The following is a 24,012-nucleotide window of genomic DNA, read 5'->3' on the forward strand; positions in this document are numbered from 1 at the left end:
AGGCAACCGGACAAAATTTGAAAGCCAACACTGCCACAATAACATTTGGAAAAAGAATTCTGGAGTTGACACTACACTGATATCAGAGCTGAAAGGAAAGCACGGTTTTTGTAGGTTTATTCCCATTGACAGTTATACAGCAAGGGCTCAAGTTCATGCTAAATCAGCTACTTTGTGAATTTTGAATTTACACATGAATTAAAACTCTGGCTACCCTGCCCCAGAAAAACCATTGTAGTATCATGACCTTCAACGACCTACAACCACAAACTGTACTTTGTGCATTCACAACGGTATTTTAAATAGATCGACGCAATCACTTATGAAATATTTAGGTCAAGGTAAGATTGCTGTGAAGGTGAGAATATACACAGGTTTTCTGGAAAGTCACAATTCAAGTATTGGCGATTTTAACTTTCTATGTTGGATTTGAACTGATCCAGCATAAACAATGAAAATAAGCATAAGTTGCAATTTTAAAGGTGTTCACTGTAATTTTATAACATTTCTCTGTACATTACAAAGTACTATTTGTTCAGTCAGTGGAACACGTAGATTTAACACCCTGCCCAAAATACCAGATCAGTATGTATATGTAATTATGTTTTATACTTTTATACATAGCATTAATAAAGGAATCAATTCTTACAGTTCCATTCATTGACAAAAATTACACTTTGATCTTGCCAAAATCTAGTCAAGGTCAAGGCTGTACTCATCTACTAGGAAATTGGAGAAATAAGTGCAAACACATTGAACTTCATAGTTGTAGTGTAAAAAATTCTCAGACAAAACAACGCTGCCTTACCATCTACAGTGAGCATTCTAATGAAATACTGTATGTACGCTACTAACTAGACATGTTAAAGTCACCTTAAAAAGGTCACCCCTAATCACATTACATTAGAAGTTAATCGAGGCAGCTAAAATTACAGAAATTTTTTAGAAAGAGAAATTCATGAATCATTACTTGTTGGAAAAGAGTATAGTTTTTATTGCTGTTTGTTTCTGTTCATGATGTACTTTATTGGTTGCAAATGACAAACAATGGCAAAAATAGCCATAATTTCCAGGAAACGTCCAACTGATTATATTGGAAGCAATAGATTCTATTTATATTTATATATAAAGTAAATACACAATTTACAGATCCGTGTTTGCTCTGGCTTCTGAAATTTTGTAGTAAATTTATGAATTGGGTATTGAAACTTTTCGTAAATTTTGAAATGCACAAGTAAACTTAACCGTTTCAATACGGAATACCATTCAATCAAATTCAAATTAAGTACAACATGTGCTTAGACAGAACTATTTTGAGGTTTTGGGGCCTTCAGCTCTCAATCAACTAGCTGCTTCCTTGCATTCGTATATTTACGAATCAACAATGAAAAAAATTAGTAAAGTAAATCATCTAAAAAATTAGTAATTTTACGAATTTGAGAGTGGCAGAGGAAACACAGCACATAATAGGATGTCCCAGTACATGCCTTTCAATTGTTGCAGCCTTAAAAAGGGTGTTTTGACTGCTCACATAATGACACCATTCTTGACCCAGTCAAACTGATCAGGGAAATAGTAAGAATGTCAAAATTGAGAGTAAGGGACCATAGATAATTAATACATGCACATGGTAAATGCTATTTCTATGTGTGTGAGTGTGTGTGTGTGTGTGTAGGGGGGGTCACCTGTATTTCGATTACCATGCACACAAATCGCACCACATGTTTTCCTATCGCAACAGCTACACGTTGTTATGTATTGCAAATATCGGGCTATATCGTTTGGCGTGTACCAAGCAAGTGCGGCACCGGCGCAACACCGGCATTCCTATGACAAACATGTGGTCCAGCGTACAATTCATTTCATTCTATTGGTTGCATCATTGTTGAGTTGGGGCTGTACAAAGGTTGATTTTAGGGGGGGTGGGTATGTCAGGGATGGGGTGTTGGTAGCGAATGTGTGATTTCATAGCGACATGACTACATATTGTAGGTATGCTGATACAGAATGAGGCTTTGTTGGATTTCCAAACTTTTGTTTAGGGGAGGGGGGAGAGGGTTGACGCCAAACGCAACTTAGTTGCGTTTACCGTGCACGTTTTAATTATCTACAGCCCCTAAATAAACTGCATCAATTAAAACCTAATTTTAATTTTGTTTTGTTTTTTTCCAGTTTTAACTTTCTCCTAAGATTTATTTTAATTCACATTCCATTAATCTTTGCAACTGTTTCGGGAGAGTGAGATATTAATAATGGATGGAGTGCTTTCTTACTATTTGAACTTACAAAATGAATTATTTCATGTACTTGTTGTTCTTTGCCATCACATAAATCCTTGAAGGCACACGAAACTTTATTCATAAGATGTATAAACAACTTACAAGTCACTTTTACACAGGTAAGGTTATGTACAAATATTTTCAATGTGAAAGGTAGCGTTTAATATTACTACACTAATGATGAGAAATGTGTATTTGATATCTTCATAGGACATATTAATGTAACAGTTTTACTGGACAAAATTCCACCAATTACACAAGTTCGTGTATCATATCAGGTACTGTTTAGGGCAAAAGACAATAGAATTATATTACCTTCTATTTTTCGACTATCACTAATTTTGGTGTTAAGTAACAGTACCAAAGACTGAAATCCATGCAATTCTCACTACCTGAATAGCTATTGTCTTGTACCAAGGGGTCAAACTGCATGATATTTAAATGCATTGTATTAGTAAAAAGTCAACTTCTCACCACAGCAACACTTTGAGAGAGTGAACTGATAAATACATTGTACTTTTAAAACAAACGCAATTGTTTTCATGGCAAAAAAGTTTTTGTTTTTTTGCAACACTACATGTAGCTATCTTCAAACTGATGCATCTTTTCATCTTTTTAGGCATTTCTAATTTGAAATTCCTGTACAATCTACCACTTTTCTTTGACTTCTGTAACCATGAGATTGATTGATTTACCTTTAGAAATTCGCCATGTTGAAAATACAGTCAACCATCTGAGACTTTTATGATTCACCTTGGTGGCAAAATCATATTTAATGAGAATTGCAAATACAATTAAGTTCTCCAACCAACACCATTAATTACATAAGAACACATGTACAGTGTGCTACGACAGACATGGCACTCTTTCAATGTACAGTATCTGTACTATTTGTAGTAGTATTTTACAGTGATGGTACATTTGTATCTGGAATAATTGCACACCTATTCTACACATTATTCAGCAATACAGCAGACCATGTTGCATATTCATTTCCGTAACTAGCAAGAAATTTTGTAAACATCCTTTTGATGTAATTGTCAATTGACTTTGTTTTGTTTGTAATAGTTTCTTGGTTTATTTTCCAAAAGTCCTGTTGAAATGCCTAGTGTCCAACTTATCAACACAGCCTGTACATGTAACGTATATGTCAGATTTGAATAGTGTAGAATGAATATTGTACATAGTGTATTCTGTTGACAAGGGCTAAAACATGTACTTTGTATTTCAACACGCTCTGGGGGGGGGGGAAGAGAAAAATAATAGGGAACCAAAAATTATAGGGATATTAAAAGTTAGTGTTACTGTTGTTTATTAAATTCTGTTGTTGTGTTTGATTGGTGTACATCTTTGTATTTGAGTACATGTACCAGATGTTGAATTAATAGGAAAATCTTTAATTTCTCTGTGTTCAGATGAGTTTAAATGGAAAATCTATTCTTAGCAACCCTTTATGCACGCACTAATGCTCTCTCAACAACACTTTTACATACACTTTTTATAAAATGTATTATTTGACAAAGCAGTAGCATCTGTACATTTTTTGAAGACACATATTTTACATATAGGATGCGGATGTGAGCTTACCTAAACTCCCTTTTGCCTTTTTTCGCTATGAATGTGGTCTGTTCTTCCGTTGTGGTAGCTTTTCTTTTTCGTCGGGGAGGCATGCTTGCAGCGATAGGGGAGAGGCAACTTGATGAAGAGAAGGACTGCTCTGATTTCACACCTGTCCCGATGTTCTGCAAGGAGTCACAACACACCAATGTTACAAGCCTCTCAAAAGAACACACTCTGCGATGCATTTCTCAGGGTTCTAAGTTGAGGTTCGCAAAATTGGATACTACCCTCCCTTGACTAAAAAGTAAAGTGACCCCCGAAGTTATCCTTTGAGGTAATATGTCATGGAAGAGCCAAGTAATGGCTTGACACTCTTTGTCAATGGAAGTTTCACTTCTAAATTGCCCTGTTGAACTTCATGAGATGTACACATATTCCCAATTTTGATGAACTAGTGTTCCTGAGTTTGCATATTCTTTTATTGTGAAAATCTATTCTTTTTGTATGGTTAGCAATAAATGAATAGATTGCTCAAGAATAGAGGGGTGGTCAATCCTTCAAACTCCCCTTGAAGAGAACTCTGTAGCCAACAACTGCCATTCAGTTCAATAAACTTTTCTCTTGAATACCAAACTGTCAGAACATGGATATTGCTTTTGAAAATATTATAATTACACTCTAATAATACTACTGCAGTTGTTTGCGACTTGAATCTCTACCATTTATTGATATTATACCATGGGTAGAATGCAGACATTCAACAAAATTCAGCTATACAGAGAAATTACCAGTTTGCTGGCTAACCGGATACATTCTGTGAAATAGAGGTCTCAGTCACGGTTTTCAACATTTTGTAAAAGAGTTTGTAAAAATGGTGGGAACTTCCTGTCTAACAGCTTTTGAGGGAGAAAAGGCCAGTAATTTGGTGTCCCTCATCGCTGCAGAATGAACAGACAATATGATGCCTTAGCTATACAAATATAACATGAAAACCTGAAGGGCTTTGAACATGAAAATCAAAACTTCCTGTCAGCCCCATGGCATTGTGTCACAAAATAAATAGATTGATCTGCAGTGACTGCACACAAAGTCATACATGTAGGGCACTGCCTTTTTGAAATGTCCAGGCATGTCTGAGAAGCAGTCCCTTTTCACTAGGTAATGACGTATTAATAACGCGTTTGTGTGTTTTTCCTTTCTGTACAAGTGCACTGTAAAAACAATTTGCTTTCAGGTCATGCAAAGGTCACACATTGATTTGTCTTCAATGACAGGAAATATCATCAGAATGAGGTTTTTATTACACATGTACTTTGTACACAGATACCATTATGGTTCTTTTGTTGAATATATGTAAAAATTACTCCGGGATGTTGCTTTTGGATGAAAATAAAAAACTAATACGAACTTCTTTTATGCAATATTTTGTCATTAATTATAAATAATGCAAGCAAGTAACAACACCACTCAGGCATACAATTGTTTGCTCTTAATTCTGATTTGGTTCAAGTCAGGGTGATTCTCAAAAATGAAACACTCTTTGATATGATGGAATCTGGAGATGGTCAGCTACTAGTACATGTAAACGTATCATTTAATTAATACCATTTTACCCCTATCTCCATACAATGTATACAACGAGGTTTACCAAAACTGCAGATGAATGGGAAAAATTAAAAGGACAAACTTAATGTTCCTGAAGCAAAGGTTTTGTAGTATATCTTAATCCACCTAGGGTCTCCTGTCATACCTTATAACTGACAATTGTCTGTCATACATGTATAATTGATCACAGATATGAGAGTAATATTGTAATAATTGAACATTCTAAATATTTCTGAGAAAAATCGAAGTATGAACATAACTTACCAGATGCGTAAATGAGCAATACAAGGGCTGGTAGTGATGCTCCAGGTTGACGGGTTCCAAGGAGGGAAAATAAAAGTGAAATTTATCAAACTCCAGGAGTCCACATCTGCAAGAGAAACACAAACAGTTGTTGAAGGGTTATTTCCACTATAAGTGATTAGTACTTGTTGATGGGTTTTAAATTTGCTTGTTTTGTAAAGACTGAACTGATGGGGAAATTGAATACAAAACATCTGCATACAGAACCATTACCAAAAGGACTTACATGATGTAGGGTACAAACCTGTACAGTATGTACATGTATATATGTATGGCTACATCAATGATGCCATACACAGGCATGTGTGAAGTGAATCGTGGATTGTACACAATAATGAACCCCTGGGCAACATTCTGGGTCAAATATAAGGCTACATGTATGATGTCAGCCTAACACTTTGCAGCCACCATTTCCGTACTTTGTATACTGTACATGTATAACAATGTCATCAGAAAAGTCAGTTACATGTAGGTCATTGAACTGGCTTTCTGGGAACCATCTTACATCAAATTTCCTAATCCTAATAATAAATATACCACAGATATTGCATGTAAGGCTTTGTTTTGCAGGGTTCCTCTGTTGCTATGAGATAAAGTTGGTCAAAACCAGTTGACGACGGTAACATATGTTTGAACAACCTTATGACCATTTAAATACCCCTTAAAACATTATTTTCACCGATTTGTCTCACTACACGGGACATATACATAAACACTGTGATGTAAACTGCCTTGACCTGGTCCCACTGAAATGTTAGACTACTATACGCCACTTAAAAAAAATTACAAAGCAGTGTGTGCTACATTAGGCATGCACACATCAGGGTTTACCACTAGAGGATTTTGAGGGGTGGGCCACCTCTGTTTTTCAGCAATCTATTCATATGTTAACAACCATACAATGCAGAATGCATTTTGACAACAAAATAATATGCAATTTATGTATTGCAATGCATTTTGTTACCCCTCTTTTTATAAGCTGTAGGAAACACTGCATGTCATTTAATTTTGCACAAGATTTAAATATTTGCTCTGCTATCAAATCACCCTTTCAAGAGAATGTGAGCATATGCAATACTGCCTCTCACATTATTATCAGTTGGACACAATTCATTTGGGAAGGAACCTGATCTTTCATTTTAAATATCAAGAAAGACAAAATGGTGCAAAGAAAAATGTGTATATGGTATACCGGTACTTACTGGTGATGCAAACACATTTCCTACAAGTTCATGGTGATTAAAATAAATGCACGGATTAAAATTCAAGGAATTGTTCTAGCTTTTTGCATTTCTCAATTGAACAACTAGGAGAGGCAAGTTTAACCCTCACTCTGCCAAGTTCATTCACACGGTCATGTTGGTTACAAGTAAAACCAGTGAGGATATACATGTCCTATATGTGGCATTTACCTTGGACTTGAACATTTGAAGGCCCCTGAAAACTAGGATATTGTTAACACATGATTTTTTACAAACTTGGCAGGAAAAGGGATACAGGAATATCACATTATCATTTGATATGATCTGATCCTGATGCTAACAAACTTAATTCCACAGAATCCCTACCTTATGTCTTTAACAGTTGCAGTTTCAGTGCATAAACTTGCCTAGACCTTATACGTCGCTTACGGCCTCCGTGCCTCCAACCCCACTCCGTCTGGCCCCGGGGTCCACTTTTAGAGCCATAGCATAAAAAACAGCTCATTTGAAAGTGAATGGTCTCCAGGAGAGATGATGATGTCACTGGCGTCCCTTTGAAAGTCAATCAGTTCAAATGTTCCTCTCATGATTGGCCAATGATTAAATGAATGTTGAACATAAACTAGCCAGAGAACGTTCAGTTTATGAGCTAGTTCACGAGCAACACCCATTTAATCATTGGCCAATCATGTGAGGAACATTTGAACTGATTGACTTTCAAAGGGACGCCAGTGACATCATTGTCTCTCCTGTAGACCATTCACTTTCAAATGAGCTGTTTTTTATGCTACGGCTCTAAAAGTGGACCTCGCGGCTAGACGGAGTGGGGTCGGAGGCACGGAGGCTGTAAGCGATGTATAGGGTCTAGGCAATGCATGAATAGATCTATGGATACATTGGATATGTTTGCATTGGCAAACTCTGCCTCATTTGAATATAAAACTAAGACACTTGGAGCCTAATTAATTCTTTAGAGAGCCAACCAATTGTCTATACTTGGATATTGTCAACCTTTAGGCTCAAATTCTTTCTTACTTTACATATGATGTAATGTTACCACTTCATGCATTGATGCACATGTGCTTATACCTGTGTGTAGGTGGAATTTAATTTGTGGGTCTTTCGTCAGGGTTACATTCCTCATGAAATATGCTCTGAGCCAGCTTTTGTACTGAGGAACAATTAAGAATACTCTTGGAAGTGAAATTTGAAAATACTGCTCAGTCTGAAAATACACATCAAAATCTGACATACATATATAGTCCCAGTGGAGGCACCTCCATGATCTTCCCCTTAAAACTCACGGTAAATGTCATCTTCAATAAAAGAACACCTAATCACGCCCCATTTGGTGTACATATTTGAAAGAAACACAATAATGCTTAATGGCAGATTACAAAGTCAAAGAGAAAAGAAAAAGCAGCAGCTGTCAATGCTATTTATGTTTTCCAGTGCAAATCCAGATGCCTTTGGTGTATCCAGTTGTGACAGTGGAGAGGTTGACAGTGATGCAATGCTTATGAGTGTTATATGACTACAAAAGAAATAGATCAACATGGCTTTTTTTTCTCAGTTAGGGTGACTAAGTTGGCAAGAGCACATTGTCACGATGGTGTCCAATGGGTAAATGGTAGTAAACAACTATACTTGAAGCTCAGTCTTGATACATGTAGTGGTAATCAATAAAACTGACCAGAACTAGGTCACCTCAAGGGATCTTGAGATCTTTGTACATTTAGACACAAAGTTGGGTCATTCAGTAGGACAGAAAAAAAATGCTCCTCATACGCTGTCAGTATGTTTTCAAATGACATTGCCCTTTTACAGTCCTGCAACAGAGCTCTAATCTGGCCACACCATGATTGACCAGATTGTTATCAAATTAACTGTTCCCATTCACAGGTAAATCGAAATCTTGTACAGTGTGAACAGCCTTTCAATACTTAGCCACTACAATTTTTCTGAATACAATTTATGGTGAATAAAACATGTCCAAATTAAAATTATGCATGACAGATATCTTATCTCATTGCCAACATTTGTGCAAAATCTTCAATAACTGTAAACTGGGGCAAAATGCCAACTTCATTGCAATTATTCATGGAATAAATTAGAATGATCAAAACATTTTTGTAAATTCCTGTTTATTTTGTTTGTTATCATGACCTTTCTCTCAGAACAGGAATGCAAACTGGAGGGAATAATTTTGCAACCATCTGCTGATGGCTGACTTGGTAGCTATAATACACATTCAACCTTACTTTTCATATAACATTTCTAACACTCCAATGCCTGCAGTTTGCTGCATTTGCATCAGCAGTATAATCCATTGTTTTGGTTGGCCAAAGTCAATGAATATTTCTTTAACATATTAAGTCTTAAGCAGGGAAAGAAAAGTACTTTTCCTTTTCATATTTGCCAATGGAAACATCTACTTTATTTTAAATTACACCATTTGTACATGTATGTATATTGATGCACAGGAACTGGGACATTGTTTGATGAACAGACAGGTACATGTTTTGAATACTTGCATATTTGAATTGAACAATACTGGACAAGCTTTCTGGAGCATGCTAAGTCTTCATATGTAAAGTCTCAATGTGAGTGGTCATATTTCTAATTTGTTTTCCTTCAATGACTCAAGAAAGTGACATTGAATGATGATCTTGCATATTACTTGGCTTCTTACAAAGTTTATATCACGATTTTTCTTGCATGACCCTGAAAATGATTCCGAACAATTACCATAAATTGCATGTAGACGATCCACACAAGGGCAAGGCTGAAGATCAGTGGACACAAAGAAATTTTGTTTGAACTATTAGTAACCTGGGGAGTACACTCATACCATAGCTGCCCATCAGGTCCCCCTAAGAAAATCCCTTTCAGTTGTCCCTCGACAGGTCATTTTACATGTTTTTTACTTGACGGATCTAAATGTCGGATTTTCATTATGGTTTTCTGAGAGGGTCCAGATCTCGTTTGTATCGCCATACCCTGCTTCACAACCAGAAGACGATTCCCAGGTTTACAAATAATTCACGGTGTGTGTGTCCACCAATCTGCAGTTTTGCCGTAGTATGTATACACATCCGACATCGCACTGCGATAGAATGGTGGTTTGCAAAAGATATTCCGATGCACAGATGAATGTTTTACAACACCTGGCTTCATGAAACATCCAGGGTCTTGACATAGCAATGTAAACACGAAATAGCTTTTCAAAACGCACAGCGATATACCTGCTGGTGCATATGATACACACAATCAGGTCAACCTCACTGATATTAAATTAACGCAAGACAACAAGCCGATCATACTGGGAAAGAACGAGATACCAAAACCCCTGTTTCATATATAAATATGAGTTGATAATAGACGGCAATTTCCGTCTCAAATGGCCACAAAGAATAATGACATTCTCGCGGTCCACACAAAAGCTCGGAGTACACACTGCACCGCACCGCGAAATCTCAATGTTATACACACTTTGCAGTCCCGATAATTCATACATCAGAAATGGCGGCTACTTCGGAACAAGGGCAAGTCTAGCCTGCGCAGCAAACTCATTCAAAAAACATACACAGTATTCAAGAATCCGGACATCTTGGTCTTCAAAATTACTTACTCAATTTCTGTAGCGAAGGAATCACTCTGACCGGTGAAAATCTGTCAAATCAACAACTTTCACGATTTCGTCAAAAGATCCGCCATGTTGATACTGCGCATGCGTACATGAGTGGTAAGGTTTTTATTTGTAAGAACTTCTATGATTGGTAAACTTTGCCATATGATATTCACATGTTCACGATTGACCAATTACCACTAGTTTTACATTTCTTGCGGTCATTGACCAGACATTCCGTAGGTCATTGAAAAGAGCCGGGATATGTTGCTACTGCTAGCGCCACATTATAACCATAGATACAGACGCTGCAACCGTAGCCACCCGAAACTTGTCAAATGCTGGTAAAATTCTGACCGCAGAAGAAAAGGTATCAGTAGGTTAGTATATTGCCAGCGAAATTCGACTAGTCAGTAATTTAACAAGACGGAGGTCATTTTTGGTAACTTTGTTATGATATTTCCAAGTTAAAGTGGCGGATATCGGATGTAGATGTAGAATTTTTGAGATAGTGCCGTCTTTGTAATAATTCTTCATCTTACAGTGATGTTCAAATCTTGATATGATGAATGGATGGGTGCACGAAAGTGTCGGCAACTGGCCGTAGAAGAACGTAATAACCAAACTGACATCGTCAGGTCGGGGAAAGCTTGCGCGTTTTTTGTATGGATTACAATAACAATCTTGCAAGACTCCAAATATATACTGACAGTTTTGAGCCTTTCTCTCACGGTTGTTTGAGAAAGTGAAGGTACACAAATAAACGCCGCGAATTTCCCTTTCCTTTCACCCTGTGCCATTTTCTCTGTAATAATATGCATGTTACAAAGCATAGACTGTTAAGCAAGACAAGAGCAAAGGATATTCTTTTGTCTAACTCTTGTTAACCTCATCTTTTAATGTTAGCCGTTTGTAATCTTCATGAAATAGAATTTAAGATGGCATATCAAAAGACAGGCAAGTGTTTTTGTTTTAGACATTTAGATACAGCACAATTTTCATTTAGCTGTACCAGTATTCAAGTTCAGGCCAAACTCTTAATATGGAAATCTCCATGTATATAATGTAGAAATGTCGCTTATTTGATATCAGGAGAAAAATATGGCTTTTTTAATTAAGCTAGAATGACAGCAAGGAATCAAAGTTTCATTTGTTTTCTAGAGTTCAGGCTAGCTTAAAGTGAATGATCATTTCACTGAATAGTTTTTCCACGTCTAACAGTAAATACCCAACTACATCAGGATATGGAGGGAAAGGTCTTGCTTCTACCTCTGTGATCAGTGTGAGAAGAAAGAGCTTCTCTCTTGTGTCTTGTTTTGTTCATTTTTTTTGTCACATGAAATATCGCTGTGTAATTCTAGCTAAAATATGGTGAGTCATCATTGATTTGTGCAATTCAGACTGTCAGTGACTGGACATGTTTCAGTATCAAGGAAGAAAATACTGTTTTACTGAAAACAAAAATAAACAATATTACAAGTAATAGAACAGGATGGTGATCCAGTTTAATTGGATAAGTAAGAAGTGATGCCAAGAGAAATTATCAATAGTGAAATCTTATGATGTCAAAATGAATATAGCTTGCACTTTGTAAAACATAGTGTTCTCCCAACCACCACCACTCCCTATGGGGAAATAATAACCCTCTCTCATCTCTTACAGTATAAAAAAAGCAGTGAACAAAATTTACAGGCATACAAGATGCCTTCCGGAGATGCCAGGAAAGAGTTTCTCCTGGCAACAACAGGGAATTATTTTGGTATTCCTTCGTCTGAACCAGCGGTTGCACAGCTATTCAACAGTTCAGAATTGAATAGCTTTCTAGATGACGGCAATTGTGGAGTGCTGGCTTGTAGACTCGAGACGCATGGAGGCAATAAGAGAGTTCAGATGCTCAACAAGGTAATAATATTTGTTTATCCTTGGTCTTCTATGAGCGTTTGATATCCATACCCATAGTATTGACTTTCCTTTTTCTGTTCTTCTGTTGCATGCTTAAAATCCAGTGGAAGTGCATTCATAGTCAGTGTCAGTTCCAACTGTTTCTTTTTAAAAAGGACCAGGTAGTTTCAGTAATTGTGCACTCAGTACTTGGTGTAAGATTTGTCTCTGAGGTCAGTGGAGGAGACAGTATTGGGTCCAGATTTTCCGGGAGGTTCAGGGTCAATATCACTCCCCTGTGCATTTGACAAAGCTTTTTGTATTGTTCTTGATAAGAGTGTATATAGTGTCAAGTGGGTGTACAAAAAAAGAAAAAACGGAGTAACTCAAGTAAGAATAAGAGACATTGAGTTAGCCAAGATTCTTTTCCACTGTGTTTGCTCAACCAGGAATCCTATTTGCTTGGCTTCATTGACTTAGACGTATGCTATATGTAATTCTTGTAAATATCTGATCCTTTAATTGATGAAATGAAATTTCTTCTTTCTCTGTGCCTTTATTGTTCCAGGTTGAGCCTAGTGATACAAAGGAGAAAGTGTTGGTGTTTTTCAAATTGCAACCTGATGTAATAACACCGGATAATATCCATTCCAATGTCTTTGTATCATCGATGTTGGACTCGCCGATCAATGCTTTGTACCACTCTGTTCAGAAGGTAACATGCAAACCATAGACTTGGTCAGATCTGCAATAATTTTGAAATTCTGTTATTTTTAATGATTTTATTAGGCATTTCCTCCTATATCAATGTTATAGTAATTTTTCTATGATGATATGCTAGCTATCATAAATCATGGATACAGAGTGACTGTGAAAGATCTGTCACACATTTTCTGGCGAGCCACCGGCACCACTGTATTTTATTCAAATTTATGTAAACTGATGCCACTGTGTACAAAGAGAAACTACCGGTAGAAGTTTGCTGTTATACCCTACTATATGCAAATTGTGATAAAATATGGAAATTCTCACCGGGATATCAGTTTTGAAAAAAACAGAAAGTTTATTATTATGCAGCATTTTTCATTTATGGTTATGAATGATTCAGGTTTAAATTTGATATAATCTAATATTGCCAAGCACTTTCAAAAATAAATTTCTGAAGTGAGCAATTACTGGTCTTCATAAAGGCAATACCAGGATTACATGATGTATTTATTTTTTTAAAACTTTTCAGGTGTTTGCCCCTCTGCTGTTGGAGAATGAGAAATGGAGCAGGAACTTTGACCCCAAGTTACAGAGTCTGCTGAGTGAATTAGAAGCTGGCCTTGGAAGTGTGATCAGAAAACATGATCCATCACAGAGAAGCAGCAAAACCGATGATAGTCTGGGTGGTGGGTACAATCACTTGTCCTTTTAAAGACTTGTAGATCAGATGTCTAGATTAAATTCATTCTGGCCTTTCAAACTGGACATTATTCAGAGAAGTATGAATTGTATTCATGAATTTTTGTTGAAAATTCTTTTATACTTACCCAATTTCTCAAGCTTCTCCCTTTGCCTTGTATTTGCATCGAGTTCTGGTTTTTAGGACAGAGGGACTACACTGATTTCAAGTTTGGAATCAATCAACAAGTTTTCAAATATTTTCTAATTTTATATGTAGATGTTGATAAACATATACGTACCATTTATGCCTGTAAGTTTTGAATCTTTGTGATAAAACTGACCAATTTAATAATTAATGAACTGAAATATATATTCTCTAAGTTTTGAAATAGATATTCAACCTAACCACACAAAGAAAATAGTGGACCGATCTGAGTGTAGAGAGGCAAAAGTGAAAAATCTGTGATATTTTTGGTCAAAATTATGTTTGTATAACTTTCAGGTATTCTCACCCCAACTGACGAGATTCAATACTGGGCGGAAGTTTCGAACACAAGCTCCAAGCTAGAAAACAAGGAGAGAGCCCAACAGTTTCAGGAATTTCTACAGCCAGTTTCAAGGGAGTTTGGCAACATGGATGCACTGTCTCTCGGAGAAGCCCTCGAATTGACGGAAACCACGCAGGACTGCCTGGATGACATCTGGAAGCAGACGGACTTTGACGCTTATCCAGAGGACAGAATGAGGCACCTCATGGAGGTCATTGGTAAGTCTGCATCACTGAACATCAACACTTTGCATCATAAATAAATGGTACAAAGAAAATGAGTAAATGCCAATGCTTGTGTTTTGTTTCACCCATAGAACATCTCATTACAAACAGCAGGATTTAAAGTAAAGGATATTTTTCTTTGTCACGACAACAAGCATCATAGACGTGAAACAATCCAGCTTCTCTATGCAGGGACTACAATGAAATATCAAAATAGAAATGAAAAGAAAAACTGAAAGCTGATACAATCAACATACCAGTACTTGCCAGTATATTACCGCTCACTCAATTTCATGCTTTGTGTTTGTCTACTAAATCTTTCCTCAAAGATTTAATGTTACCCTTCAGACACCCTCATTGCAACAAACGTAAAGAAGTTTAATGCAATTTGTACTTTAAAAGCAATCATCAGCTAACAGATCCATAAATGAAAAATAAGAATTTTGAACCTGTCAATAGTACTTTTATGAAGTAAATCTGACACAGACATATAGTAAAATAGTCATTATCTATGTTGAACAGGTGGTGCCTTCGGCAGGTATGTGCAGCGCAAGTTAGGCTCCCTAGATTTGTGGAGAGACCCCTTCCACAAAGTTAAGGAGGCCCTGAGATCTAGTATCGCCATCTGTGAACGCTGGGTGGCCGCCTGTGAGACACTGACCGTGCAGTTCTGGAAGAGGTACACACCACATCAGTGGAAGGGGGAGAAGTATGTGCCTGAGGGACTTGTCAATCTGGGAGCAAGGCTGGAGGAAGTAAGTGTGCTGGCCCACTGAGATTCATCCAGTGACAGACATTGCACCCTCTGTTGAGCGTCCTACTACAATGATACTCATAGATACACATATGTATGAACAGACACAAACCATTGCTGTGAAGAATTCAAATCTGGAAAATTATCATTGTACTGTGATTGACTAGATCATTAGTAAATCATCCATTCACTGGTCACAAAGATACTGAAGTGAACTGAGTCGTTGGCAAACTTTCTGGAGTTTACTTGTATAGTATAATATTTTGTAATTCTTCATCACCAAGGTTAGCAAGAATCCATCGCTATCAATGGTGAGTGTTGGCCTGTTAATAGGAAATTGTTGTGAACTGGTTGTAGAGCATGGTTGTAGATCATTGTACACTTTAACCAACAGGCAGTCAATATTTGACATTCTGCAACCTTGCTGTATTTTCACAGGTATCAACTCTAAGAACCGTGCATGAACAGCTTGTGCGATTGCTCTCCAACAGTGAACAGCAAGAACTCCGCACAGCCGGTGCCTTTGCACCATTTAGTGGTCTGAACCCATTGCAATACAACCCATACACTCAGCCACTGTGGAGGGCTGCTGTGGATCAATATGAACGAGGTAATTAAATGACTAATATATGAAGGCCCAGTTATAAGCTTGTACCATGCTACAAGGATCACATCAACCATGAAAACGAGAAAATTTGGTAAACCTGGATTTGGTTGAACTACGGCTTTTATAACTTTGTTAATACATTTCCTGTAGTAACACAAGTTTCTTTTTCTGAAATCAAATATTGAAATTTGACACTAGTTGTAGTCAGAGACAAGCTTAAAGGTAGTGTGCATCTCTAAAGTGAAGGACCTATACTTTTGCTCAAACTTTCCTCAAGGAAACTTTTAACCTTTCTCTTTCAAAGTCAAGTGTGAAAATCAGGGGTCACTATTGAGATTTTGTACCAGAGAAACAAATTACCTTACATTTAAAGATATTTTAAACTCAAATGGCCATCATCCTTGTGTCTCATGTTAAACTCTTTGGACAAAAAAATGAAATTTTCAATTTTCAAAAAAAATAGGAGTGTGAAAATTTTTACCATTCCAAGACCTTCAAAACGGGCCCACACAAGTGGTAGATCAGAAAAAAAAATTTCAAGAAGTTTAGAATCTGAATATCTTTCCCCAAGGCACCTTCTACCTTATACATGTAACAAAATGCATGTGTTCTGTTTTACTCAGCGATGGTACCAGCAGAACAGAGGATTGCAGGCAAACTGAGAACTCAGTTCAGAGAGTTGGAGGCTAACTCCCATCAGTTGCTGAGAGAATTCCAACGATACAAAGAATTAGTGAAAAGACAAAACATCAGCAAGGAGCTGGTGGCTGAAAGGTTAGGCAACACTTTCATTCTGCAAAGTTATCAGCATAAAAAAGAACAATTTACTGTGACGTCATATGTATTTTTAATATAAAAACAATCAGTCTTTGAACTCTTTCATTGGCTTGAGCCATCCGTATTGTTTTGAGTATTGTCATTGGATGTATATTGAATTGAGTGTATGCTCAAATGTCTTGGAAAGTCTTACAATTTCAAAACACTCTTGGAAAAATCCCGTGAAAGTTCAGTTGACTCCCAGTAAAATCAGATAACCTGCTTGCAATCTGCAAAATCACTTGCAGTAAACTATTTTAAAATAATAAATGTTGCGATGGCATTTTACAAAATTTTGGGCGGTTCAGGCTGAGCTGATCATGCCATTACATCACTCCTGTATTATGGTGTATCAAGACCTCAAATACTTCTTGCCAACTTTTGGAAAATGCCAGAAAGTCCTAGAATTTTCAGTCACTTCAGTGGTACGTGTAACTCACCTGGAATCTTAATCTACACTCAAAGCAAAGGTCTACATGTAGCTGTAGCATGACACAAACATTGCATCGTTTCTTGATTCGGCAGTGGTTTGTTCATCAACTCGCACACATTATCTAAATGTAATTCTATCACATCAATTTACAGGGAGACCTTACTGGGTCAACTGCAGGTGTACGTCAAGACCATCAGAGATGACTTCATCACCAGGACCAGCGATGGCACATCACCATCTGGCAAAAATCTCCCTGAGGTTGTCAATAACATCGTGTGGGTCAGACAGCTTGAAGCGAAGGTTAGTCAGCTGGTTATTCTTTAGCTTCTGAAAGGCTGTCTCTGATTGGCTCATCTTTATCAGTTGGACTGCATTGTATCCAATGAAAAATTCCTCTCTAAGATGTAAAAAGTATCTGTGGCATCATTTGTTGATTTTGAACAATGAAAGGCATTGTTGGAGTGATTGAAAGGACACTACCATAATTTCAGGTATCTCTCGGAAGTTGCATGTTCTAGCTGATGTTTAGACGTACATGTACATATATGTAACGCTTGTACTACATCACTATAATCAACATACCTGTAGAAAGTTGGCTTATATGCTACCATATCACCTTTTCTTTAATTGAATATCTTGTCGTCAGGTTGATGACACTTTGAAGACTGCCAAAGCCATACTTGGTGACCTGTCAGGTTTCAAAAAATTCAACAGAGATGCCACGGACTTGGCAGATGAACTACAGCAATGGAGACGAGACCAGTTTGATAACTGGTCCAGAGACATGCTAGCAGCCATTGATGATCCTTATAAGCCACTCAGGTAAACAACCATGGCATCATTGACTTTTCAAAAGTAGAAGTGTTTTGTTTCGGAAAGTACCGTAATATATTCATTTATGCAGACAGCATATATGAATAAATCCAGTGATAATGGCTCATCATTGTCAATGGTGAATATTTATTGATTGCACAGAGTATCAATAATTTTACATTTATGTTGTTACAATGTAGTCAGATTTGCATCTACTCGACAAGAAGATCAGCAAGGCTTGTATTGTTTTTGTCTCTTTTTTTGTTCACACAAAATGTAGCCTGCAGACCAGTGGCAAGTTGATGGAGCTTGACCACAAAGACGGCAAACTGAAAGTCCACTACAGTGAGAGACTGGTCACGTTACTCAGGGAAGTCAGGCAACTCCAGGCCCTGGGTTTCCCAGTACCAGCCAAGATCCAGCACACATGTGGCACTGCACAGAAATTCTACAGACATGGGGTTATACTCAAACAGGTAAAAATTATTACCCGGTAACTGAAGAGAAAATATGTAAGGCCTTCCTGTGTTAAGTTGATGTCTTTGTAATTTGACATTTCGGTGCCTCAGGCTCTGTTTATCAGAGATTAGACGCATAACAAGTGTACATTATCATTATTACTTTATTATTTTATGTCTCATTTGTATAATTTGTAAACTAATACGTAGGGTGTTGACTACCGTACTTTTCATTTTGCTGTTCCTGTACGCAAAATATTCACTGGCATTCCCCTACCTTAATGCCTTTGTTTATAAAAGAGCAGCTCTTTTTAACAAGTAGAGACCTATATGTATAGCTACAGTAACCCATAGACACATTCTGTTTATATGCAATAATATATAGTCATGCGTGCTTCATCTAAACTATGGTACATTGAAGTCATAGCCAAGATACTAACCCAGCCCCATCTCCCCTCCCCCTTCCCGCAGATATGTAGATATCTGTGACATTGAAGGCATTTCTGACCTCCTCTCCATTGATTTTGACTTCAGGTAGCTCATTTCTACAACACCATAGACCAGCAGATGATACCCAGTCAACAAGCAATGATGTTAGATACTGCCCTCGCCTTTGAAAAAATTATCAAGAATCCAAAACCTGGAGCCAAGGAAAGCAACGGAAAAGTCCAGATCACCTGGGATAACCCTGAAGAACTTGAAGCTTACATCGGGAAACTTCAAGCGGCGGCCGACAGACTTACATCGGAAAACAGGCGACTCAGGAAATGCCACAATATTGTTTGTGAAAAAGTAAGTTGGTGTTTAAAATTAACTTCTTTCATATGTATATGTACTCGATATTCATACTTTTATTGGTTACAGATGTTGCAAGATTTAAAAACAGCACAACAGTCAAGCGTCAGTAACGTTACAAGTTTAACCTTTTGAACGCCAAAGTCAATTTTTGTCACCTTTATAAAATATACTACAGTCAAGTTTTTCTGATTTTTGCAAAACAATTTTGATAAAAAACTGTAGCTGGTGAAATGTGATATCCATTTGGTCCAAAATTATGAAAAAAGTTACAGAAAAGTTCACAAAAATTGGTAAAATATTGCATTAAATTTTAGTGGGAAAAATTACAGCAGTCAAAGGGTTTCAATACTGTGAGATCTACATGTATGAACTGACCCAAGACTTGTGTTTTGTAGTGGAGTCAGCGTATACATGAAGATTACTGTGTGTGGGCAAATGCTATGATTATGAATGTAATTTACATATTTGAGATTATACAGTCAGGTATCCTTACACCATGAAAAACTTACAAGTATAAAAACACTCCACTAAATTTAACATTTGAAATGTTCGCATACGCTGCTCTGAACAATGCAAGTTACGGTAGAAATTGTACACATTTCTGTCCTGTTGTTGGAAATCATCATGATCACAGGACAGTGAACTTTTAGAGAAGTGTAGTGGCCAAAATGTTTATCATTAAGGAAGCAGTGCTGTCACATTGTTAAAGAAACATTTTAAACATGAAAATTTCTAACGTTTATTTTTACATTGCTCACAGCAATGTCAGACTAATCACTTTTATAACAAACAATAAAAACCAGGGACCATAGTTGAAATTATTGGAGTAAAGAAGCAAACTGCCTCAAATATACTGATATTTGAAATTCCCAATGGCTGCCATTCTTTTTTTTTAATAGTAATTAATGCAAAATATTTCTTTCATGAAAATAAGACACTGAAAATTTAAATTTTTGTATTTATTTCTGAATAATCAAATAAAAGCTGCTGTTCAACAGAGCATTGTAAGATTTTAAGCGCCCTAACAGAGTGTTTCCACATTTTTATCAATGACAGGCTGTCTCCTTGATGAGTATTGATCTATTGAGACAGCAGTCAAGATGGAAAGAAGGTCTAATGGATATTCGTCACTTGATGGCCAATCTAGTCCAGCAGGTAAATTAAAATTAAACCGCTTATTGTAAAAACTTTGTAGAATGAAAACACTGGAACATAAGTCACATAGTGGTAAGGCACATCTCAATTGTTACATTGCAGCTATTATACAATGAAATCTATGTATAGTGGTCACACAAGGGGCTAAAGAAAGTGACCACTATATAGAGATGGCCTTTCCATAAAGGGTAGGTGTTGCATTACTGTAGATGTGGGCGGTGTACAGAGTGGTGAATTTAGGAAAAGGTAACAGCAATTAAAAATTCAATAGATCATAAATCTCTGAAAATCATGATATATACATTCAATTTTTGAAGAATTTTGATAAAAATTGGTCAAAATAGACTGATAGACTGAATAAAAATATGAAAGGGCCAAAACATGTCTTTGTCTTGATTTGGAAGCATTGTATAAACTTTTCCTGTCTCATTTATGGCGTATCAGTATTTTCAGTTGGCATTATACTTTACATCCATACAGGGATTCCGAGCTGAAAACATGAAACCCTGGAAAGCCCACTGGGACAGGCAGCTGTACAAAGCCCTGGAACACCAGTATCAGATGGGCTTGGAAGCACTCAATGAAAACCTACCTGAAATCAGGGTTGAGCTTACTTACAGGTGAGAAGTGATGAAAATAGAAAAAAATAAAACATCATGGCTTCAGAGCAAGGTCTTTATAGTGTTGAAGATGACAATTGTAAACTTCTGATGTAAAAATAAAATTGATGGATAATTTTGCAGCCAGTAGAAGAAGTGGAAGAATTATTCTGTACCTTAGACCAGGACTTTATCATGATAGAAGTGTTTTACTGTTAACTTGAAAATCTGCCTTCTTTGAACAAATGATATATGGTATGATCATACATGATGTTATATTTTGCTGTTGATGGAATTTCTATATACATCAAGGCTTTCCTAATCAGAACTTACTGATCAGATGACACCTGAATGATTGATATGCATAATCATAAACACAGAAATTAAAATTCAGTACACCAGCTTTGAGTTTGTGAGTTCTGTAAGAAACTTGCAGGCAAATGTTGGCATTTCTATATGGACTAGCGTATTTGATTTCAAGAGATGAGGTGGTTGAGTCACTTCACTGCTGCCTAGCTGACGATGCTATCATCAAGAATTTTAAAACCTGTAGGCTTTTGTAAACAGTGTTGCATGTCTTTCAGGTAAGGTAGTGTGCACTCAAAATTGAAAGACTCAAACTTTTTGCTCAAACTTTCCTCAGGGAGACTTGAAATGATTCCCTTTCGAAGTCAAGAATAAAAAATCATGGTTCACCATGCAAAATTTGGTTCTCAAGAAACAAATTGCCCAATACTTACCTACTCTTGAAATTACAAAATGGTTGCCAACCCTGTATTAGCTCTGTGGGGAAAAACAGAATTTTCGATTTTCACAAAAATAGGCCAGTGAAAACCATATTTACTTTTTTACAAGTGTTAGACCAAACAGGTAGATGTAAAAATTTTTAGTCTAATATCTGTCTACAATGCGCATTCTACCTTAAGGCAATAAGTAGACTTTGTCTAAAGTTTCTTCTACCGTTAAATGCATACTTCTGATCACCTCAACAGACAGCAGCAACTGCAATTCCGTCCACCATTGGAAGAAATCCGGGCCAAGTACTTCAGAGAGATGAAAAAGTTCATCTGCATACCCAATCATTTCAAAGGTGTTGGGGAGGGAGGCGAAAATCTCATATTTCCGGTCATGATTGAGAGAAACGCAGCTGGTTTCACCACAGTCTATCGCAAAGCAGAGGACCTGTTCACACGTTTAGTGACCTCCAAAGAAAAGTTCAGGGTATGTACGTCAACTTCAAAAGTGATACTTGAGTCTCCTTTTGTGGAAGTTCAAAATTGAAATCATCTTTCCAGGTTTCTTGCAATTAAAACTAACCCCCAGAAGGTGTCAGAGAATTTACATCAGTAAAATAAATAGTCTAATTCATCTGGTCTAAAAAATCATCAGAAGATGTGTTTTACTTGAACTGCACCACAGTGACATGATTCTGGGACTTCTGTAAAATTTTTGTATCACTAAGATGATTAATTTGTGTCTTGTTTTGAAACTGTAGGAGTGGGTTGCTCTAGGTTCACTGGATCTGGACCAGGTGGTGGATGAACATTTACAGACCGTGCCGGACTGGGAGAGGAACTTCAAAGCTCTCAAGGCCAGGGGTAGAGACGCTGAGAAATTACCAAAGTAAGCTCTTTCTAGTCATGAGCACATATTTGAAAGTTTGACCTATTCATCACATCAAACACAAGTCAAATTTTTCTGTACAAAACAATAGAATTGTCAATGACTTTGGTGATGAAAAAGTCATGTATACTGTTGCTTTCAAAGTATGTGTAACAACCATTCTAGAGTGATATCTCTTTCCAAAGGGCTGGCTTTCTGATGGGAACCTCACTTAGTTTGGAAATCCAGTTGTGCCTCTATGGCTGTCATAATGTAAGACGTTTTGAAATGAAGGTTTTTATGCCCAGATGTGAATTATGAGTCCATGAATTTATTTTACCTGGAGAAACTGTGATTCCTCAAATACATGTATTGGCCAGTTTGATGAAAGCAAATCTCAAAGTTGTCAGCAAAAGGAAGAGTACCATTTCTTCATTTCCACATACTGTACCAATTCATTCCATGTACGTCCCAAGGCAACAACTAGATTTTCATACACGGTGACTAACTTTTACAATATTTTCATAAATTTACTTGCAGTGAGATCAAGGTTGACTGCATCACAGTGTCCACCACACCAGTCAAGTCTGTAATAGACGACCACATACAGAGACTGTTTGACGCACTGTTGAATTCCCTTAGACGATCCATCATACGCCACACCAGCGACATTGAAAAATTCCTGAACGATGCCATGGAATCTTTATCCACGAGACCACAGACTGTGGAAGAGATTGGTGTGGCCAATGCAAATCATGCTGAATTAGCCAGCAAAAAGCCAGAGGTGAGGATTTTTGTAATAATTTCAGATAATATAACATCGGGAAAATATCACTGGTTTGTGCAGTGTTTTGAGGACTTGGCAGTTCATAATCATAACAATGAAATGAGCATACCATTCCTACCATTGGCACAGTTCCTCACTGGTTTGTATTAGTTGTATGTTAGCCATAAGGCTGTGAATATTTAGTTATTTTGTGCCTCCAGAGGGCACTATGTGAAAATCTTGAATTCTAGGTTTCTTTTGAAACCACCTTTATTATTTCAGAATTGGTTTGCGTAATGAGCTTTGATATCAATAGTTCTGTTATTTACATTTAACTCTATTGAAATTGAACGGTTGGGAGTGTCAGCTCAGAAATCTCAATTTTTATTACGAGCAATACAGTGCTGTAGATTATACCGGTAGCTTATAAAAACACAGAGGAACGGCCAATTAAAATAATGATGTATAAATTGCATATCATTTTGTTGTGTATTTGTATACATTTTATGGTTATCCCCGTATGAATAGATTGCTCCAAAATAAGGGGGGTGGCCAACCCCTCAAAATGCCCTTATGGAGAACGTTGTAATAT

General features: G+C 37.0%; 2 protein-coding genes across 4 annotated transcripts in view; one reads left to right on the forward strand and one right to left on the reverse strand.

Annotated features, from left to right (window-relative positions):
- The window catches only part of LOC139131170 (DCN1-like protein 5), a 30,168-nt gene extending 19,457 nt beyond the window's left edge, over nt 1-10,711 (reverse strand). The window contains exons 1-3 of one of the 2 annotated variants that reach the window (XM_070697140.1): nt 10,581-10,711; nt 5,709-5,814; nt 3,867-4,021 (exon numbers count right to left, since the gene is read on the reverse strand). In XM_070697140.1, coding sequence (XP_070553241.1) covers nt 3,867-3,949 — 83 coding nt within the window. In that variant the 5' untranslated portion in view covers nt 3,950-4,021; nt 5,709-5,814; nt 10,581-10,711. Of the gene's footprint in view, nt 1-3,866; nt 4,022-5,708; nt 5,815-7,315; nt 7,474-10,580 lie in introns of those variants that run through there. The other variant, XM_070697141.1, reaches the window with a different exon arrangement.
- Nucleotides 10,712-10,811: 100 nt separating this feature from the next.
- Nucleotides 10,812-24,012, forward strand: part of LOC139131168 (cytoplasmic dynein 2 heavy chain 1-like) — a 70,152-nt gene continuing 56,951 nt past the window's right edge. For both annotated transcript variants that reach the window (XM_070697136.1, XM_070697137.1), the window contains exons 1-17: nt 10,812-10,957; nt 12,240-12,479; nt 13,027-13,173; nt 13,696-13,852; nt 14,350-14,613; nt 15,142-15,374; nt 15,812-15,983; nt 16,604-16,754; nt 17,382-17,529; nt 17,876-18,051; nt 18,323-18,518; nt 19,035-19,292; nt 20,355-20,453; nt 20,934-21,073; nt 22,045-22,273; nt 22,548-22,675; nt 23,195-23,438. In XM_070697136.1, coding sequence (XP_070553237.1) covers nt 12,279-12,479; nt 13,027-13,173; nt 13,696-13,852; nt 14,350-14,613; nt 15,142-15,374; nt 15,812-15,983; nt 16,604-16,754; nt 17,382-17,529; nt 17,876-18,051; nt 18,323-18,518; nt 19,035-19,292; nt 20,355-20,453; nt 20,934-21,073; nt 22,045-22,273; nt 22,548-22,675; nt 23,195-23,438 — 2,943 coding nt within the window. In that variant the 5' untranslated portion in view covers nt 10,812-10,957; nt 12,240-12,278. The remainder of the gene's footprint in view (nt 10,958-12,239; nt 12,480-13,026; nt 13,174-13,695; nt 13,853-14,349; nt 14,614-15,141; nt 15,375-15,811; nt 15,984-16,603; nt 16,755-17,381; nt 17,530-17,875; nt 18,052-18,322; nt 18,519-19,034; nt 19,293-20,354; nt 20,454-20,933; nt 21,074-22,044; nt 22,274-22,547; nt 22,676-23,194; nt 23,439-24,012) is intronic.

The sequence above is a fragment of the Ptychodera flava genome, chromosome 4 (genome assembly GCF_041260155.1).
Source record: "Ptychodera flava strain L36383 chromosome 4, AS_Pfla_20210202, whole genome shotgun sequence".
NCBI lineage: Eukaryota > Metazoa > Hemichordata > Enteropneusta > Ptychoderidae > Ptychodera > Ptychodera flava.